The sequence below is a fragment of the Hippopotamus amphibius genome, chromosome 4 (genome assembly GCF_030028045.1).
Source record: "Hippopotamus amphibius kiboko isolate mHipAmp2 chromosome 4, mHipAmp2.hap2, whole genome shotgun sequence".
Taxonomy (NCBI): Eukaryota; Metazoa; Chordata; class Mammalia; order Artiodactyla; family Hippopotamidae; genus Hippopotamus; species Hippopotamus amphibius.
The window spans coordinates 175,202,435-175,217,578 of record NC_080189.1 but is presented as its reverse complement, the minus strand read 5'-3'; the positions used below and the strand labels follow the sequence as shown (position 1 = coordinate 175,217,578).

Sequence of the window (15,144 nt, the reverse complement as noted above, 5' to 3'; positions counted from 1 at the left end):
CTCCATAGTAAAATATAATTTCATCTACTTGTAGGTTTCTTTTTTCTTAGTTCTTATAAAATATTTGGTGATTGTTCTATTATGCAAGAAAATGTGGCAGTGTGGTAATTCTTCAGTGACGTTTGCTTTGTTGATAAATATATGCGCTGCTTTGTTTTCCTCTCCTGCTAAACCCACAGTAATTTTGTTTCAATCCTGAATTGTAATGTAATATTTTAAGGCATTTTAAAAAATCTTTATTGGAGTATAATAGCTTTACACTGTTGTGCCAGTTTCCACTATACAACAAAGCAAATCAGCTGTATTTATACATATATCCCCATATCCCCTCCCTCTTGAGCCTCCCTCCCACCCTCCCTATCCCTATTTTAAGGCATTTTAAGCAGCATTAAAACTTAACATGTGTCGTACCAGTGATTCAGGAAAGTGATGACAATACAAAGAGCAGAGGCAAAAGTACGTATGTGTGTAGCTAACTGACCACTATGGCATGAGTGCCACCTAGTGGACAATGATTATAAGACATGAATTATAAAACATCTCCATTTCCAAGATGTTAAAATGTGGGGGGATGGAAAGTTTATCTTATGTTTATAGATGAAATATGGAACATTGAACCTTAGCAATTATAATGGTTAATTTTATGTGTCTACTTGACTGGGCCAAGGGGGTCCAGATTAAAGATTATTTCTGCGTTTGTCTGTGAGGGTGTTTCTGGATGAGATTAACATTTGAATTCATAGACTGTCCTCCCCAGTATGGGTGGGGATCAGCTAGCCTGTTGAGGGCTGAAGTAGAACAAAAAGGTGGAGGAAAGAGGAATTTACCCCTTTTGCTTCTTGCCTGCTTCCTTGAGCTGGGAATCAGTCTTCTTCTGCCCTCCCACTCCACAACCCAGTTCTCAGGCCTTTGGGCTCCACCAGGGAGTTACACCATCAGCTCCTCTGGTGCTTGGGCCTTTGGTTGTCTACCTTTCAGACAGCAGATCATAGAACTTCTTAGCTGCCATAACTGCATGAGCTAATTCCTTATAGTAAATTTCATAATAAATAAATATATATGTTGGCTTATCCAGGATGATGGTCGTGAGAGTGGCTGGGTTCTATATATGTATATTGAGGCTAAAGTCAGGAGGATTTGGTGGTGAATTAGATACAGGGTGTGAGAGGAAGAGAGGAATTAAGAACAGCACCACGGTTTCTGGACTGAGCAGCAGGAATAACGCAGTTGCCCTTATTGGTGATGAGGAAGGCTGCGGATGGTGGAGGTTTATGTGAGGATTGGGAGTTCAGTTTGGGATGAGTTTCATGTGAGATGCTTGGCTGACGTGCATCTGGAGGTGTTATTAGGCAGTTAGATAGATAAGTCTGGAGTTCAAGGAAGAGAATGAGATGGGAGGTTTAAATTTGGGAATCATGCACATAAAGATGGATTTAAAATCCTGAAAGCAGAAATAGAGACACAGACATAGAGAACAAATGTATGGATAGCGAGGGGGGCAGGGGGGTGGGATGAACTGGGAGATTGGGATTGACATATGTACACTATTATGTATAAAATAGGCAGCAAATGAGAACCTACTGTATAGTACAGGGAACTCTACTCAGTGCTCTGTGGTGACCTATATGGGAAGGAAATCTTTAAAAAGAGGGAATTATGTATATGTATAACTGATTCACTTTGCTGTACAGCAGAAACTAACCCAACATTGTAAAGCAACTATACTCCAATAAAAATTGATTGAAAAAATAAAATCTTGAAACTGGACGAAATCTCCAGAGATAATGATAGAAGAGAGCTCAGAACTGAGTCCTGGGTCACTCCAGTGTTTCGGCATCAGGAGAGGAGAATGGACCAGGAAACCCTGGCCAAACTAGGGAGAATTAGGGAGCTTGGTGGGGATTGGAGTAGAAATCAGCCTTTCTCATCCTGAGACCTCAGCGCTCACTCTGGCTCCATCCTACATCCAGGGGAGGGCCGCTCTCTTTGTCTGGGTCAGTGTCCAGTTCAGTGACTGTTGCTGCATCACCAGATGACTGCCAGTTCCTCTCAGCGTGTTGCCCTAAGACACAAGAGAAACACAAGATACCAAGTTTGGTTCAACATATTAGTCCTAGTATAGCTAATGACCCAGTGGCCTCTACTGATAATTCCCCTTGCCTCCCCAAGGGTTATTTTCTCACTGCCTTCTACCTACCCAGGAGTCTGATTTCGGTGTTAAGAAGAGACCCCACTGCTGGTGGAGCTAACCTCTTTTCCTCTAGACCTCTAGACATCCCCTCACTCTGTCCTTCACCTACTTCAGCAAATAGGTTCTACAATGAAATGGAGCTTGAGAAAGGCTTTCCAGGGACTTGCCAAAGACTAATATGAATTTTGCTAATTCTGGAGTCTCAGAGCCCTTCTCCCACCTCTTAGTTTAAATAGAGTTTTTAGAAGGCATAGTTTTTAACGTTCTCTAGTTATATCAATATCAAGAGATATCTGTTTGGGGGACTTCCCTGACAGTCCAGTGGTTAAGACTTTGCCTTCCAATGCAGGGGTGTGGGTTTAGTCCCTGGTTGGGGAGCTAAGATCCCACATGCCTTGCAGCCAAAAAACCAAAACATAAAACAGAAGCAATATCGTAACAAATTCGATAAAGACATTAAAAGCGGTCCACATCAAGAGATGTCTGTTTCTCTCCTAATAGGGTTAGGAAGATATAGTAAAATTGGATCTATTTCTGATAAAATTTTCACATTATACTATGACCACATGGGATTCATACATAAACTGACTCCAGATCATTTTGAAGCTGGCGGGTCTCTTGCTGTCTTTGGAAATTCAAAAGGTATTTTTGGACAGGTCAGTGATATAATGCAGTGGAAAAGTTTGCCTTGTTTTAAGGGGAAATGGGAAAGTATTTTCCTTGGGACAGACTCTTATTAATGCTCTTTGCTCTATTTAACTAAAGGAAAAGCCTCCTTACATTAGGGAACATCTCCGAAACTTTTAAGCCCCATACAGAGCTATATAGACTTACATCCACCCAGAATATTTTCGTATAAATGTCTTCACAGCAAACCACCAGATATTCTAAGCTAGATCCAACCCAGGTTCATGGTGGGTTTGCCTTGAAGAAACATGAGTTCTGTTTTTTCCCACCGTTTGAATTTTCTTCTTTCATATTAACGCTGCCCCCCTTGTTTCTTCCTTTTCTAATGCCAACAGAGAAAGGAGTTTTCATCTGCATCGCAGATGATAATTCACGCAGATTTTTCTAATAATGTTAATATATACTGTGCCACTTATGAAGGTATAAATGCCTAAGAACTCATCACAAGGCACATAGTCATGATAGTGAATTTTCATCAATGTATCAACAAAGAATCAAACAGATTTTTTGACTGGGACTTAATAAAACCTGCCGTTTGGCTTAAAGGAAATAGAATAAAGGATGACTCAAGGATGACTCTAGTTTTAACTGCAGTTCGGAACATGGTGTTTGAACTTCCTGTCTGTCTGAGATATTTGTAGAGAGTAAAGAAACTTTCTAGTGACAGTAAAATGCCATCATGTGACTCCCTGTGTATTTATTTGCCAATCTGTTGTGTGGCCTTGCATAGAAATAAGTCAAACCACGTGAGCAGGAGGGTAGCACTAACCATAAAAGCAAACCTTCAGTTTCCGCTAACTTCACAATTTGTAGAAAATGTTAGTTATATGAAAGTTTAAATTATCAAAATAAAAAGCTGATAGGGGTTTTTATACTCAGGGTGAGTAAGTTCAAGGAACATGCGCTCAATATTATCACCCCCCTCTCCCAAACCAAACTGTGCATGTATGCTCTCTGAATACACATGATCCCTAGACCTTATTTGGCTCTGACTAGGCACCAGGCAGTCATGAGCGCTTAATCTTAATAACAATTATTTATCCTCATTTAACCCATAAGGAAAGTGAGGCACAGGGAGGCTACATGATTCACCCCAAATTACACACACCCCTGGTTAGCTTCTGGAATCAGGCATCAAATCAAGCAGCAGTTTCCAGGGCCTGTGCTTTTAGTCAGTCTGCTGGCTTTCCCTGGACTTGCACGTTCTTTTCAGGTATGTTCTTGCCACTCCCAAGCTAGAATGTCCTGCGGAACTCTTAAAGCATTGTCAGTAATTTTCAAGAGTCCTTAAGCCATCTATTCAGTCCCACATGTATTCTCCTGAAGTCTCTTTCCTACTCTCTCCCCTTCTCAGTGTGTTCCCAAATTTTAGAGACCAGAGGAAAAGGCATGACAGAAAATGGATGTGGAAGGCACTACCTGATGGTAGGGCTCCAACCAGTCTGCACCATCTACCGCCACCCCTGCTCCTTTCACAGCAACAAGGGCAACTCCAGCATCCCCCTGGGGGCTGGTCCCCACCTGTTTTCTCACCCCTACAATTTCCCAAAGCTGGGCAAGATCAGCATCAGAGAAGGGTATGTGGGAAAGAAGACCTGCCAGTCAGAAATCTGGTCCATAGGTGCCTGTGTTGACGGCGAGGGAAAGCCTTGTGAACCACCAGCACTGGGGACTCAGCAGCAGCTGTGCAGACTCACCAGCGTGAAACAGGGGGAGCAACTCTCACGCGATGAGAGGTGCCTCCCAGCCCCTGATTTATAGAAGACTCCACATAGGAACTGAGTCCTAGAATCTGCACCTCCAGACTCCTCCCCCACACACGAGCTGAGACACTCACATCTCCCATTGCAGCCTTCTGCACAGGAATCTTAAACTGAACTTTACTCTTCAAAATTTCTTCCCTTCCTCAACAGAAAAGTGTGTTTTCCCTCCCACGTGTGTTGAGATATTCCTCCTATTGATAAGCAAAGCAGTATTGTTTTGATGTGAACTGAAAGCAAATCCATTCTTTGCATTTTGTTGTCATGGAAAAATAAACTCATTTAAATTCACTATTTCCTGTTTTCACGTTCCAGGCTCCTGACATGGGCTTTGAGACGGCCCTTGCTCCACAGTATATCACCTTAAATGAAATGATATTTTATGCGTATGTGCCTGAGAATGAACCAAAGGAAAGTATATACAGCAAGAAATTCAATGACATTCACCTTGGAAAACTGATACACTCCAGGTAGGTACTGATTAGTGTCACGTTTTACTCAGATTGCACACTGATGTCTAAATTCTAAATTTTGGGCCTACCTTTGGAGTAATTTTTTTGGTCAAGGAGAGTAAGTCTTTTTTGGATACCTCGCAAGGCCAGATATATTTATAGACTCCAAGGTACCTTGCATGATGCCCCAGTTTTAGAAACATGGGGCCAGTTATATCGTCACCATCAGGCCAAGCTAAAGAAATGTGTGTTTGTTGTCTTGAGTATCAAAAATGACTGGGCTATGCTGGATACTGCTTATCCTGAGAGTTCACTCCCATGGCAGTTGTCACATGTCCTAAAAACAAGCACATCTAACGTAGAGGAGGCCATCCTGCATGAAACACTGCAGGGCGGGGCATGCAGAGTTCTCAGGAATGCTTACTTCGAAGATGTCTGCAAGAGCCAATGACCCTGAAAGCTGCCTTTAAGGCCTAAAATCTTTCTTTGAAAAACAATATGAATTCTATAACATTCCCCGCGCTCCATCTAACAACCAGAAAATGAGCAGTTTCAGATTACCAGAAACTCACCTGTCCCCAAAGTGGTGAGCCATATTCCACCGGGTTGAAATCTGTTATACAGGTACTGGGCTGTCAACTCGGGTCTTGTCCCGTAGCCAACAATTCCATGCTTCACGGGACCGCTCACTCAGAGGTAGAGGTGGGGACAGGAACCAAACATAATATAGCAAATGCTAGCATTAGGGCTTTTTCCACAAGTATTGTAGAACCTTTAGTCTCTGAGAAAAATATCTGTGATCATCTAGAACTGTTTGTTTCTGCTGGCTTTTGTGTGTGTGACATTCCAGATCAGTTAGTTCATGTTTACATAGGTATGTCCTTGTAGAAAACATAGAGAATCATTCATTAAAATCAATATATGATTAATGTCATCTCAATGTTAAAATCAACTTCTTATATCCCAATTATTTTTAAAAGCATATGGTAATTCTCTAAAGGATCAGAATATTTGAAAACCAGAATAGCATGTTCTGTGATCAAATTCAATAACTTTGCTCTGCTTGCACAGAAACTAGAGAATGGGCATCTCCGAGGAAGGATGTGGGAGCAAAGAGCCAGGATCAGAATACTGAAGGCAAGTGGCACTTCAACCAGGAAGGTCTAGGATTTGGGAGCCGGAAGTTATGAGGTCAGCTGTGGGCCAAAGGCAGATATCTAGGTAGTCAGGGGGTGAAGCAGGGTGAGCCCTTCATTCGTCTCTTCGACAAATAGTTATGTAACACTTACAGCATGCAAGGCACTCTGGTAGGTGTTGTGATAGAGAATGAGGAAGATGGTCAAGCCCATGTACTCCTGGAACTTGTATTCCAGCATAGGACATAGACAATTATGAAACTACAGTTGATGTAAGTCTTCAAAAGAAGAGTGTGGAGCATTGAGAGAGTGACTTGCTGGGGGTTGAGCTCTTATTTGAAGGACCTTGGAAGGTTTCCCAGAGGCAAGCATCAACTTTCATCCTCAGTGATGAAGATGGAGGAAGGGGGTGGGAGAAACCAAGGGTCATTCAAGACCAGGTCAGGCAGTGCCTTTTGGGTCCCAGTAGGGAATGTGGATGTTATTCTAAGGGAGGGGGAAGCATTGAAGGCTTCTAATTAGGCAAATAACCAGATCGATTATGTGTAATTTGTTTACTGAATCAGCCAGATATCAACTTTATTTTTCCTCCTGTCTCTTCAGACCCCCTCTGTGGACCTATTTCCTTTCTGCCTCTAGATGAAGTATTAAGCAAGTCTCATCGCTTTTCCCTTAGAGAGTGAAGAAATATTTCCTTAGCTTAAAAAAGTCTGTCAGTCAATTACCACATGACTCCATTCCTGCCCAGTGTTTAAAAAACTTCAAACCCTTATCCGATTTAAGTTTGTTTTCCAACCCCTGTTTCAGCAGGATCCAGCCTGGGGAGCCTGGAATGTGGGGAGGTGGAGAATTTCCTCATTATTATTATGTTTAGACTCATATCCTCCCTCCCTTATAGTGAGAGAACGGAGGTGAGATAACGGGACAAGAGGTCTGCTGATGTGGGTGACACTTCTACCTGGAGACAACTGCCCCTGTCACCTGTAGGCCTCTGGAAGTCTTCCACTCTCTTGGGGCCCCTGCACCCTTCCCGCTGTGCTTCTGGGCAGCTTTCCTTTTCTTTGTTGCCTCTCACCCACCCCCAACACTATGCCTCTCCAGAAATAGGCATTATCTTGAATTTTGTGTGAACATTTTAAGAAAAGTTTCTTTATAGCTTTAACTTATATGTTAAAATGTGTATCAAAATATGTTGTTTAGTTTTGCCAAATGTATTACTTAGCGGTGTATACCTTTTCCTGTGACTTGCCATTTTCATACAACCTTATGCTTTTTATATTACCCCATATGCTTTAAAAATTATGTGATATTGATGTATGTGTCTGTATTCACTCATATGAATATACCACCATCTATTTAGCCATCCTCCTATTTTGTCTTGTAGTTTTTAACTTTTGTTTTCCTTGTATTTTTAAGTTTTTAATTGATGTTAGTGTAGTGTGAAGTAGGAATCTGATTTTTCTTTTTATATATATAAATAACCAATTATGCAAACAAGGCCCTTCTTTACCCCTGATCCGTAGTGTCACCCCTGTGATATATCCTACTTCCCAAGTGTATCAATCTGTCTCGGTCTTTCTTCTATTTCATTACTGTATTGCCCTTTCCTAGGTCATAGTGGCAAAATTTCTCTAACCAGGTAACTCCTGTGAGTAGCACCTCCTCTTGGATTTTCTTGGCCATTGTTCTTGCATTTAAATGTTAGATTCAGCTTGTCAAATTCCATTAAGGAAAAAAAAAAAACACAGCAACCTGTTAATAAATATTACCTCTTGCAGCCAAATTCTGCCTTGTATCTGCAATTAGATCTTAGGTGGAGATTCCTGATTCTCCTTGCAGTAAGATAACTCTGTTTGTTCTCCTAGAGTTTTAGGCCCAAGACAGCTTCCTGACTCTCCGTAAGGACAGAGAGTTATTATTTTAGCTTCCCTTATCTGCAATGTGTCTTTGCCCGTGCCCCAGTGATGGGTGGCTTTGCTTCCTCTCTCGAAGTAGCTTAAAGCTTCTGCTGTGTAGGAGAGAAGAGGGAAGGTGGGAGGGAGGGAGCACACCAGGGCTTCAGTACCAGCACTCCAAGCCCTCCTCCCCAGCCATGGATCACCTCTTTTGAGGCCTGTGTGCAAGTGTTTAATGCCCAGCCTCCTGTGGCTTAAGGCTTTGCTTCTTATGAAAGAAGGTTCAGGGAAGTGAGTGATGCTTCCTGCCTGTTTCCTCCCATCCTCTCCACCCCCACCCCCCCTTGACCTCACCTACACTCCCTTGCTGCCTGCACCACCAGCAGGGGCTCTCTTCTGGTCTTTTCCCTGCCTGTCCTTCTCCTGAGTCTCCAGGGAAGCCCATGGGAAGGAGCTTGCAAGTGAGTACAGACTCCCTCATGAAAGGTGTCCCAGAATTTCCAGTCTCACATACCAGCACATACTTGGCCTTTGGCAGTTTTTTTGTTTGTTTGTTTTGGGTTTTTTTTCAATTTTAGCTATTTCTTACTTGCTTCTTTTGTGTACTGTTTCTCCCTCCCATGCTCTTCCATAAGTGAGACTGTTCTTGTGTTCAGACTCTCCTTGGAATGGCTTATTCCCTTGGATTTCAGGTTATTTGGTTATCTTGTGACTTCAGTTATCTGATGGCTTAAGAAAAGTGATGAATTTGTGGATTTATCTGTTTTGTTTTGTTTCTTGTTGGGTTGCTTCTTTCTGCATTGAAAGCAAAAACAGATGTCTTGTAATTAACTTTTGTGTAACAATCTTAAATGTTTCAAATTTGCTAAATTCTTTTGATAATTCCAGTACTTTTTCTATATATTGTTATGGATTTTCTGAGTAGAGGTAAATATTTTTCTAAGCAGATAATCACATCGCCTGCAAATAATTTGTTTCTTTAACATTTCTTAGCATATTATACATTTTTTTTCTGTCACAGTATCTAGGAGCTCATTAAATAGAAATGAAGATAGTGGATGTCAGTCCATTCAGGCTACTTTAATCAAATACCAAAAACTGGGTGGCTTATAAACAACAGAAATGTATTTCTCACAGTTCTGAAGGCTGGAAGTCTAAGGTTAGACCAGCCTCCAGTAGTATGGTCATGTTCTGGTGCAGGCTCTCTTCTGGTTGTAGACTGCCAACTTCTCACGTGTCCTCGCGTAGTTGAAGGGGGCAGGGGATTGCTCTAGAGCCCGTTTATAAGAATACTAAACTGATTCACAGAGGCTTTACCCTCATGACCTAAATCACCTCTCAAAAGCCTCACCTCCAAATACCATCACTTTGGGCATTAGGTTTTCAACATAGAAATTTTGGAGGGATACAAACATTCAGACCATAACAGTGGGCTTCCTTGTTCCTAACTTTTAAAAGAATATTTTAAACATTTCACCATCATGTATTATCCTTTCCATAAATTTTTAAAATTCTTTTTTTCCCTTTATAGACAGTTATCTTATTTTTTCAGTTTAAGAGGTGTTTTGTTTTTGATTTTATTTAAATGCTTCTTCTATATCTATTGAGCTTATCTATAGAATTTTTTCCTTTAACCTTTTACTTAATGTTGCGAATTATATTATGGATTTTTTTAATATTAGAAGTTTATTTTTAAAGTTGGGCCTCTTTGCATTTATGTGTGTATTTATTTATTTATTTATTTTGGCTGTGTTAAGTCTTTGTTGCTGCACGCGGGCTTTTCCTAGTTGTGGTGCGTGGGCTTCTCAGTACTGTGGCTTCTCTTGTTGTGGAGCACGGGCTCTAGGCGTACGGGCTTTAGTAGTTGCGGTGCGTTGGCTCAGTAGTTGTGGCACGTGGGCCCTAGAGTGTGCGGGCTTCAGTATTTGTGGCACACGGTCTCCGTAGTTGTGCCATGCAGGCTCAGTAGTTGTGGTGCGAGGGCTCTAGAGCACAGGCTCAGTATTTGTGGCACACGAGCATAGTTGCTTTGTGGCATATGGAATCTTCCTGGCTCAGGAATTGAACCTGTGTCCCCTGCATTGGCAGGCAGATTCTTAACCACCAGAAAAGTCCTATATTATGGATTTAATGTTGAACCAGACTTGAAGTCATGGACTAAACTGATCTTGGTCACTGTGTATCTATGTTTATACATTTCATACGTTGTTGAGTGCACTGTCAGTATTTATTTGTTAGATTAATCTTGTTACTTGTGATTTTTCAATTGTCTGTATCCCTACTGATTTTTTTCTGCATGATCTATCAATTATTGAGTGATGTTAAAATTTTCTCCTGTGATATTGAATTTGCCAATTTCTTATTGTAGTTCTGTCAATTTTGCCTTATGTATTTTGTGACTGTTATTAGATACATATAAGTTTAGAATTGTTACATCTTCTTTAAACTCATAAACTCCCATTTATCTTAAATGGCCTAGCTTTCGTTTAGAATACCACTCTGCTAAGATGGGAGAATGAAATGGAGGGTAACAGTTGTGGATGCACCTAGACCAGTTAGAAGGATTTTGCAGTAGTATAGGCTAAAATTTTTGGTGTTTCAGTGTAAGATGTTGATAGTAGAAATGGAGAGGAATGGATTGATTTGAGAGATATTTGGGAGGTGACTCAACAGGACAATGGAACCCAAGCAATTTCCATTACTTTATTGCCTGGCTCTTTGCCTTATAAAACACATCTATGGGGCTTCCTAGGTGGTGCAGTGGTTAAGAATCCGCTTGCCAATGCAGAGGACATGGGTTCAATCCCTGCTCCAGGAAGATCCCATGTGCCACGGAGCAACTAAGCCCGTGCACCAAAAAATAAAATAAAATAAAAAAATTAAATAAATATTATTATTATAAAAAAAAAACAAAACACATCTATGCCTGTCTTCTGTGTGCAGCATCCAGCTACATCTTGTCTTATTACTGTGAGGGAACCTGAGGTTCTCATTGTGCTTAAGAAGAAAGTTACTTGAGGTAGACACACTACTGGGTGACGAATCAGGCAGTGTGGAAATGACAAGCAGTTGGCTTGAAATTCAAAAGAGAATATGAGGAATAAGAATGAGGAACTAAGGTTAGATGATGGAAATAGATAACCAACAAGGATCTATTGTATAGCACAGGGAATTATATTCAATGTCTTGTAATAATGTATAATGGAAAAGAATCTAAAAAAGAATGTATATGTGTGTGTATATATATATTAATTACTTTGCTGTACACCTGAAATTAACACAAAAGTGTAAATTAACTATACTTCAATAAAAATGGCTTTAAAAAGGATTACATGATGGAATAGAAGGGATTTGGAACATTAGCAAGGACTTTAGATCTTGGGGATGCTACCCATGAGATACTGGATACTGAAGTGAAATCCTTTCCACAGTGGGAGTTGATTACATACCTACAGGTAAAAAACTGTATCTGCCTGATAACGGAAAGTATAGTCATTCCACAAATGGTGAAGTACTGAGGAGGAACATCTCTCATTTTGTAATAAGGTCATTTGTTCTTAAGAATCTTCCCAAAACCCTAAAAGTGATAAATGTCAATATTCCTACTAAATTGCTCAGAAAGAAAGCATCATCAACCTTTACAAAAAAGTTTTAGTAAAGCTATTCGTTAATTCAGTGAATATTTATTGAGTGACTATTTCATGTCAAGTCTTATGCTAAGGCAGGGAATATACTGGGGAATAAGATAGACAAGGTCCTTGCCCACGTGGAGGTGACATTCTAATGAAGAGACAGATGATAAACAGGTAAGCAAAAAACAAAATGGTTTTAGATCTAATATATGCTGGGAAGAAAGTAAACATGATAACAGAGAGAGTGAGAAGGATAAGAAACAACTGAGAACAAAGAGCAAAGAATCAAAGGAAGAGCTTTCCAGGCAAAAGAAATTGCAAGTGTAAATGCAATGTGGCCAGATAACATGTGGGTGTATTTAACAAACAGGAAGGAGGCCAGTGTGGATGGTGCAGAGTGAGATGGGGTGGTGGAAGGTCAGCGAGGAGGTAGGAAAGTGCCAGGTCATATAAGGCATTGTTTATTTATTCTAGGTGCCAGGGGAAGCTATTGGAGAGTTTTATATAGGAGAGTTTTATATAGGAGAGTAAAATAATATGTATTTTCGAAAAGATCACTCAGCTGTGAAAAGTTTAGGACAAGAGTGAGAGTCAAAGTTTCCAGGCCCCTTCGAAAGCTATTGAAGTAATACAGCTATTGAAGTAATACAGGTAAGAAGTGAAGGTGGTTGAGAAGTGAAGGTGGTTGAAGAATGTGTTTGAAGCAGGTGCACTTGAGAGAAGACAGGATTTGATGATGGATTGCCTCGTGTGGGTGTGAGCAAGAGAGCCATCAAGAATTATCAAAATGATCCAGGGTTTTGGTTTGCAGCCAGGTAAATGATGCTGTCATTTTCTGAGATGAGGAGTGCAGGGTTGGGCAGGGTGAGTGAAAGTTCCATATTAGAAACATTAACTTTGAAATGCCTGTTAGGTACCCAAGTGAAGATGTGGAGTTGGAAGTTACATGGATATATGAATGCACAGCTCACAAATCAGAGCAGCAGCTCTGCATCTGGTAGTTGTTCTGGTGTAAATGGATGTCTGTAGAGAAGAAAAGGCCCGGGGCACTCCATGAAGAGCGATTAGGTGGAAGAGGGGCCCCAGCCAAGAAAACAAAGAAGGAGCAGCGAGTGAGACAGAAGAAAAACCAGGGAAATGTGGGGTTCTATCAGCCAAGGGAGGTGTGTGTTTTGGAAAGTATGGAGTAGACAGCCGTGACCCATGTGGCTGAAAGACTGCGTAAAGTAAGAACAAAGAAGTGACCTTTGGATGCCACAGCATTCCAGGCTGTAGTAAGCTTGTTTAAAGTAGCATCGTTGACATGGGTGAGGGCAGTGGGCTGGGAAACAGCATGGGTACTGGAATGGGAGCTCAGCGTGTAAAGGTAGTTAAGTTTGACAGCGATTGTCTTTTTGCAGTGTTTTCCCCCCTCCACAGATATTCCTCTCCACCTCAGGAACTCCCTGACCCCTAATTTTAAGCCCATCCTTCATTGCCCAAACCCCCTTCCCTCTTTTAAAAGCTGACTTCTTACCTCTCTTGGAAGACTGGAGCTTGATTACCCCCAAGGGCCATCCTAGACACTTAACTATAAGAGACTCATTTATTTCTCCAATGGTGAGAGAAGTGGGAAGATAGATTCAGTAATAGCCTGGCTATTGGTCAGTGACTTCAGATGCAAAGAGGTTTCTTTTTAATTGCGGTAATAAACTCTATTTTTTAAGAGCAGTTTTAGGATCACAGTAAAATTGATCAGGAAGTACAGAGAGTTCCCGTATACCCTCTCTCCACACATACCCCCCTCGCTATTGATGTCCTGCACAGCAGGGCTACGTTTGTTCCAATCCATGAACCTGTACTGACACACCATCAGTCACCCGGAGTCCATAGTTTACATTACATAGTGTACATCACTTGGTATTGTACATTCTATGGATTTTGACAATTGTGTGATGACACGTATCCACCTTATACTATCACACAGAACAGTTTCACGGCCCTAAAAGTCCTCTATGCTCTGCCTATTCATCCCTCCATCCCCACTAACCCCTGACATCTATACTGTCTCCATAGTTTTGCCTTTTTCAGAATGTCATATAGTTGGAATCACACAGTGTGTAGCTTTTCATATTGGCTTCTTTCACTTAGTAATATGCATTTAAGCTTCCTTTATGCCTTTTCATGACTTGATAACTCATTTCTGTTTACCACTGAATAACATTCCATTATCTGGATGTATCACAGTTCTTTTTCATCCATTCACCTACGGAAGGACATCTTGGTTGCTTCCAAGTTTGGGCATTTTTGAATAACAGTGCCATAAACATCCTTGTACAGGTTTTGTGTTTAACTCATTTGAATAAATACCAAGGAATTTGATTGCTGGATCATATGGTAAGTGGCTTTCAAAGTGGCTGTACCATTTTGCATTCCCACCAGCAATTAATGAGAGTCCCTGTTGCTCCACATCCTCACCAATATTTCTCATTGTCAATATTTTGGACTTTCAGCATTCTAATAAGCCTGTAGTGGTATCTCATTGGTTTAATTTGCATTTCCTGATGATATATAATGCACATAAACATCTTTTCATATGTTTATTTGTCATCTGCATGTCTTCTTCAGTGAGGTGTCTATTTAGACCTTTTGCCCACTTTTTAACTGTTTTTTTTTTCTTTGTTAAGTTTTAAGAGTTCTTTGTATTGTAGGGGACTGGCATATGCCAATCCAAAATATACTACTTTGGCATTAGGATTATTTTCAGCCTAAGCAATTAAGAAGAAGCAGACATATGAAAAAACTCCCTTGCCTTCTACCTCTCTACCTCAAGAAAGGCAGGATGATTCCTAATCACCAGAGAGAATTGGAGACTCTTACCAGTCCAGAGACACTAAGAGGAATCTGCATAGCAAGCATTATTAAAAACAACCCTTATCTTCCAATAATTTCTCCCATATGTTTACTTTTTCACAGTTTGCCACCCCTAAAAGCCTTAGCCCCCTTTTCTTTATCTTGTCACTTCTCCACAAATGTATTGTCCTTTACTAAGATGCTACGCAAGCCCCAGGTTCTAACCACCTCTTTGAGTTACTCATCACTGAGGTTTCTCCCCTGTGTAAGCATGATACACATTAATAAACTGTTCATATTTTGTTGTTAATCTGGCTTTTGTCAGTTTAATTTCTAGGGTCCCAGGCACAGAACCTAGAAGGGTAGAGGAAAAAGAGGTTTTATTCCTCCCCTACAGTTTATTTTTGATAACAATCTTTTGTCAGATATGTTTTTCACAACTATTTTCTCCCCGTCTGTGGCTTGTCTTCTAATTCTCTTGACCATGTCTTTCACAGGGAAGAAGTTTTTAATTTAACAAAGTATAGCTTGTCAATTTTTTTCTTTCATGAATTAGTGT

The 15,144-nt window shown here is 40.7% G+C and overlaps 1 protein-coding gene across 1 annotated transcript in view; it reads left to right on the top strand.

The window, feature by feature from the left end:
- CATSPERB (cation channel sperm associated auxiliary subunit beta) overlaps positions 1-15,144 on the top strand; it is a 110,650-nt gene that overhangs the window by 63,670 nt on the left and 31,836 nt on the right. Inside the window, exons 16-17 of the mRNA XM_057733257.1 lie at positions 2,693-2,847; positions 4,954-5,108. Of these exons, the coding sequence (XP_057589240.1) occupies positions 2,693-2,847; positions 4,954-5,108 (310 nt within the window). The remainder of the gene's footprint in view (positions 1-2,692; positions 2,848-4,953; positions 5,109-15,144) is intronic.